Consider the following 6,488-nt stretch of genomic DNA (forward strand, 5'->3'; position numbering starts at 1 on the left):
AGAGTTTTTCGACTGGAGAACAGGTAATGTTGCTATACAGTATATACATATATATCTGTAGTGATATACAGTATTTCATGTAATTGTTTTCCACATTTTATGTATTCTTTACAGAATTGAAAGGCTACCGGTTGGTGGTGGTAGACTCAGAATTTTCAATGTTGAGCAGGAGGCAGCCATTGTGAACATGGTTCTGGGAAATACTGTAATGCCATTAGGCTGCGTGAAATCCAGGCAGCAGTGATTGCAGATCAGGGGGTATTTAGAAATGTAAATACTGTGAGTGACACCACAATTAACCGTGTCCTCAGAAGGAACCATATGGCAATGAAACAGCTCTACAGAGTTCCATTCCAGAGGAACTCTGATGCTGTGAAGGAGGCCAGATGCCAATATGTGGAGGTAAGGAAACATTACAGTACTATACTCTTATGCCTTGGCTCATCGTGCAGTTACTTTAGTGTCAACTGGGGTTACTTTTATGTACGTAAATGTAATTTTGCTTTTTTTTATTTGTACATTAGCGAATCATGGAGCTTGAAGCTGAGGGGGAACATCATGTTTTCATTTATGTTGATGAAGCTGGCTTCAACCTCTGTAAAGTGAGGCGGCGTGGGAGGAACCTCATTGGGCATAGGGCCACCGTTACAGTTCCAGGGCAGAGGGGCACCAACATAACTACGTGTGCTGCTATATCCAATGATGGTGTCCTCTGTCATATTCCAGCGATTGGTCCCTACAATACTGAGCGCCTCATTGCATTTCTTAACACCCTGCATGACAGGCTCATCCCACCTCAGGAAAAAGGGCTGTTGAAGCCTGGCATGCCACTATTTGTGATAATCTGGGACAATGTGACATTCCACCATTCTCGTGTAGTGAATGAGTGGTTTGTGGCACACCCTAGGATGATGGCGCAATTTCTTCCTCCATACTCTCCATTTTTAAATCCTATAGAAGAATTATTCAGTGCATGGAGATGGAAAGTATATGATCAACGCCCCTATGAGCAGATGTCCGTGCTCAATGCAATGTCTGCTGCTACCCAAGATGTAGATGCAGAGGCATGTCAAGGATGGATGAGGCATGCAAGAAGATTTTTCCCCAGGTGCATCACAAGGGAAAATATTGAATGTGACGTAGATGAGGCCATGTGGCCTATTCGTCAAAGTTACAATCTAACTTTGTGCTCTTACTATCTGAGCAACAGCTTGGTTTCTAGAATGCCTCCGGGGCTAGCGCATTAGCGCCATCAAGCTTTAAAAACACAGTGAAAACACATTAAGTGAACCACTCTACTTTCCTTGCCTTACTCTGCCAAACCTGTGCCTCTGTGTCAGTTCGGTTGACTTTGGGAATCCAGTTGGAAGAAGTTGGGCCACGGTGAAGGCTCATTGTCTGAGCAGCGAGCAGGCGGCTAGCTCGAATAGAGTTCCTCGTGAAAACCGGACTGCGATGTGCTCACACACCTCCGGTGGTCTGCACTCGTCCTGTGAAGGGGGCTCGCACATGGGCTCTCACCTTGCTGCTGTGGTTGTTTGTTCTCTGGAGGCTGCAGCGTACTCATCTTTCCTGCGACAGCTGAGAAAAATGACAAGGCTGGTTTTGGTGTATAGAGGGATTCTTTACTCCGGCTTCTGGTTATGTAGAAGATAGTCTGTGAACCCCATACGGCCGGCATGGGTGGCTTGTCTCCCCAGTGTAGAACTCTCTTCTCGAGGGTCCACAGCCAAAGAGAGATGAGAGTGTTCTCCCCAATGCAACCCAAACAGTAGCTAAAGAGAGCAATTGTAGCAGGGCCAGGGGGTTTTATACAGTGCCCCCCTGCTGTGAGAACAGTCACTTGGTAGGGGTGACTACAGCAGTCCCTTACATTTATTGTGGCCTTAGATCAGCCTCAGCGTCTGATACTACCTTATTTTCCAGCTGGCTGATTTCACAACACAATATAGATACAAACTATATAGATCCTTATTGCTTATTAACACTGCCTGTTTTCTCTTGACCATTTCAAACCTCTCACCTGTTTAGAGAAAAAAAATCATGCACTATTTTATCAATCAAAATACTTTTTAAGAGATTAAGGTAATCCTAACGTTTAAAGAAAGTACTGTTATTAGTAGTTTAACATAGCAAATACTGTCATTAGATACCTAGATGCAGAACAATATTCAGGCCTTAGCTGAAATAAAATGTTGGCTCCTGGATGAGTACCAGAAAAACGGAAGGCCCCTGAAGGAGCCATCCGTTTAGCTCCGCCCCCGACGCAAAACAGTGCCAGCTTGTAGTGACAATAAAAACATCTCTCATTGAAAAAGATGCAGCATAAAATTAGAATATCATCATAATTTTTAACTTTCTAACAATGTTTGACTTTTCTTAACAACAACATATTCCCAGCTGTTGCATTCAGGGACCGTGGGAACTGGAAAGATCTATAACATATCATCGACATTCTATATTTCTGTGATTGCTTTTGAAAGATAACATATGCTTCACCGATAGAAGTAAGCTTACATGAATACAGAACGTGAATCTCAGAGGAGAAAATGTGATACTGGAAGATTTGCACTGCATTTTAACTCCGTATTGGAGATTCCCCATGCTCTCAACTTAAAGCTGAAGCACCACCAGACTGAGCTTCGGAGGTACTCGACAGGTGTCCGCGGCAAACAGGTTATCCCCGCCAGAAATTCTAAGTAAAAGAAAGTAAAAGAAGAGTGACGTCACCTAATCGCTCAGTTAGTGGGTTAGAAGTGAAAATTTAACTTTAGTAATCACGTCTCGTACGTAGTGTTTCATTGCGACTTCAATCAGAAGCTGCTGAAAATTAATATTTATTGATAGAAACAGCCCCATCTACTGGCGGGTTTCCTTAATGCCAGTTGTGTTTCCTTGAGCTCCACCCAAAACGGGATAAACGAAACTGAAGGGTTTAAATCAGGAATCGAGGAGAGACGACGACGTGGTAAAGTCTCTGATCTGCACAGACGAACACACAGAAAGAGAACTGTAAGTCAGCATACTGTCTTTACTAACAACAAGAAGAAGAAAATGGCTGAGATGGTAGAGAAAATCACTCTTGTTGATTCTTTCCTGAGCTGCCATGTGTGTTCAGAGACTTTCATAGATCCTGTGTCTCTGAGCTGCAACCACAGCTTCTGTTCAAGCTGCCTGCAGAAATTCTGGGAACAAGTTGGAAATAAGAACTGTCCCATCTGTAAAAGATCGTCAAAGGAAACTCCATCCATCAACTTCTCCCTCAAGGAACTTGCTGATTCGTTTGCCAGGAAGCAGAATGGAGCTACAAACGAGATGGAAAATAAGAAAGAGAAGAATGTGGTGTGTGAGAAACACTCAGAGGTTTCTTATTGGTTCTGTGAAGACGAGCAGAAAGCTGTGTGTCCTGTCTGTGAGTTTTCTCTCCACCAGAGTCACAAAGTGGTTCCTGTAGAACAAGCAGTCAGTGAGATGAAGAAGCAGCTGAGATCTGACTTAAAGTCTCTGCAGGACAAGAGGAACACACAAGAAGAAGTGAAGACAGAATACGATGAGATGATTGAACACTGCAAGAAGCAGCTGTTGTCCACAGAGAGACAGATCAGAGCAGAGTTCAACAAGCTCCACCAGTTCCTGAAAGAGGAAGAGGAGTCCAGACTGGCAGCTCTGAGAGAGGAAGAGGAGCAGAAGAGGAAGACTATCAGCAGAGAGATGAAGAGGATCCAGGAGCAGATCTCCTCTCTGTCAGACAGCATCTCTGCTGTTGAAGAAGACCTGCAGAAAGACAACGTGCCGTTCCTCAGCAGTTATAAAGCCACTCAGAGCAGAGCCAGAGGTCAGACGTCACTGTCAGATCCACAGCTGGTCTCAGGAGCTCTGATAGATGTGGCCAAACACCTGGGCAATCTGTCCTTCAGAGTCTGGGAGAAGATGAAGGACAAGGTCCACTTCAGTCCTGTCATTCTGGACCCAAACACTGCAAATGGATTTCTCTATCTGTCTGATGATCTGACCAGTGTGAGATGTGGAGACACAAAGCAGCAGCTTCCTGATAATCCAGAGAGGAACACTAAGTATAGGGATGTTTTTGGTTCTGAGGGCTTCAGCTCAGGGAAACACAGCTGGGAGGTGGAGGTGGGAGACCATCCTGACTGGCTCATTGGTTATGTTAAAGAGTCAGTTGAGAGGAAGGAAGAGGCATCTCCTTCACCAGAAGATGGAATCTGGTGTTTATGGCATGATGATGGAAATTATACTAATGGTGCTGATAAGACTCTCCCAGTGAAGAAGAATCTTCAGAAGATCAGAATCCAGCTGGATTATGACAGGGGGGAGGTGTCCTTCTACGACCCTGAAGACATGTCTCACATCTACACTCACAGAGACACTTTCACTGAGAAACTCTTCCCTTATTTCAGTGTTGGAGAAGCTGCTGATGCCAAAACTTCTGATCTCAAAATCTGTCAAACTGAGATTTCTGTTTAAACTTGTGTTTTTGAGTTCTCTGAAATATTGAATATTTTTTGATTGGTGACCATCCTGACTGGTACCTGGGTGTGGTTAAAATGTCAGTTGACAGAAAGGGAGAGAGAGTGTCTTGAGATGGCATGTGTTGTGAAATGGCGGTATATAAATAAAATTGAATTCAACTGAAATGAGAATGACTTAGGTTGATTTTTACAGTGAATGTCTTACTTATAGCTCCTTCAATGAAAAGAAAACAGAGTTTAACTGGAAAACTGGAAAAAAATACTGTAAAACCAATAGAATTACAGTAAATGTATCATAGAATTACGGTAAAGCTGTAATAGAAGTACAGTAAATTCATCATAAAATTATAGTAAAACTGTAATAAAATTACATTAAATTACCACAAAATTACAGTAAAACTGTAAATAAAATTACATTAACCGGCTGTAAATTTTACAGTAACTGGCTGGCAACCCTGCTGCCAGTAATTTACTGTAAATTCTACAGTATTTTTTTTACAGTGTATTGGTAAGACCATCACTGTGAGGAAGAGACTTGAGGATCAGAGTCCAGCTGGACTATGACAGGGGGGAGGTGTCCTTCTACGACTCTGAAGACATGTCTCCTGTCTACATCTGCAGAGAAACCTTCACTGAAAAACTTTTGCCTTACTTCAGCGTTGGTGAAGCTGCTGATGCCAAAACCAAGGGTATCAGCATATGGAAGTCTGAAACGGTGGTGAGATCAAACTGATTTGTTCCTTTAACAAGAAGAAAAGCTAAAATCAAGGTTTAAAACACAGAGTCGTTAATATAAGATGGACTTAAGTGTTTGTATAGTAACATAAAGGATCCCTAAAGTTTAAAAATGTAACAACATTGAGGGACACAACTATTTAAAGTCCCCAAAAAGCATGACTAAGAGCTTTGATTGTCTTTAGCAAAGCACAAAGGCCTTGTTGTAGCCTTCAATATCTGTTTTCATATCTCAGGAGTCCTTTTGGCTGACTCCTCCTCACGTAAACTTTCTAAATCCTTTGTTTCTTGGTTGCTGCTTGGAAACTCAAAGCTTGAGCTTCTTTTACAGACTTTCTAGAGGACTGAGGTTTGGTGACTACCAAGGCCTTTCCATTCTTCTTTAGCTCCTCACAGCTTCCATACAAGTGGCTCTTGAGTTATTATCATGCTGGGATTCTCATCCAGGACCCATCATTCGTGTCCTCCTCCTAGATTTATTCATAATTTCTTGGCACCTCAATGCGGTTGAAGTTGCCACAGTCTTAAGGATAATGTTTCCATCTCTGTGCTTAACAGAGATACTGGTTTTCTTCTCTTCCTCCTAATATGCAGGGTTGAGTTGCTGCAAAAGAGCTCCGAGGGAGACATGATTCTGGTTGTGTTGTACAGATTGAATGTTTATTTCTCTCAATGATCTGCAAACTAAACTGTGACAATTGTGTAATTCATTTTTTTCCAGACTTTTATTGATATTCTTTTTTGTATGTCTGTGAGCAAACTTAGGAAATCAGCAGGGGATCAAATATTTAATCTGTTGTTTAATAACTTTTTCTTTTAGTTGTTTTTTGTTGATTATGTTATATAAGCAGATCTGTTTTTAAAGTTTGATGGTTATTTTAAGACGCACCAATCAGATTTTCCCTGGCCAATGTCCATTTATAGTCTGATCTGCTGGAAATATTCAGTCAGACCAGATCCGGGGGGTGCCACACAAGTATTTTTGCATTAGTTTGCATGAACTGTATTTTACATCAAGCACGTTTTACTGATGGATCACACTGTATGCTGACTTAATGGCTCCCCATATATATAAATCCAGTATTGACTGTAAAAACAAACATGTTTTTTTCTTTTTTATTGAACTTTAACTGATAGAATCTTCCCTCAGACTGTATCACAGATCACACAAACAAATCAGCCATTATAGACCTTGTCTGATATTTGTATGTTTACCTTTTAGTCATTAAAACACTAAATAATTAAATAAATATTGAGAATTTA

At 41.6% G+C, this 6,488-nt stretch overlaps 1 protein-coding gene across 1 annotated transcript; it reads left to right on the forward strand.

Moving 5' to 3' along the window:
* Positions 1 to 2,903: 2,903 nt before the first annotated feature.
* On the forward strand, positions 2,904 to 6,488 carry LOC118564848 (nuclear factor 7, brain-like). The gene has a single exon (XM_036144130.1). The coding sequence runs from the start codon at positions 3,055 to 3,057 to the stop codon at positions 4,483 to 4,485; it is 1,431 nt and encodes a 476-aa protein (XP_036000023.1). The 5' UTR covers positions 2,904 to 3,054; the 3' UTR covers positions 4,486 to 6,488.

Source organism: Fundulus heteroclitus, chromosome 12 (assembly GCF_011125445.2).
Source record: "Fundulus heteroclitus isolate FHET01 chromosome 12, MU-UCD_Fhet_4.1, whole genome shotgun sequence".
Classification (NCBI taxonomy): Eukaryota; Metazoa; Chordata; class Actinopteri; order Cyprinodontiformes; family Fundulidae; genus Fundulus; species Fundulus heteroclitus.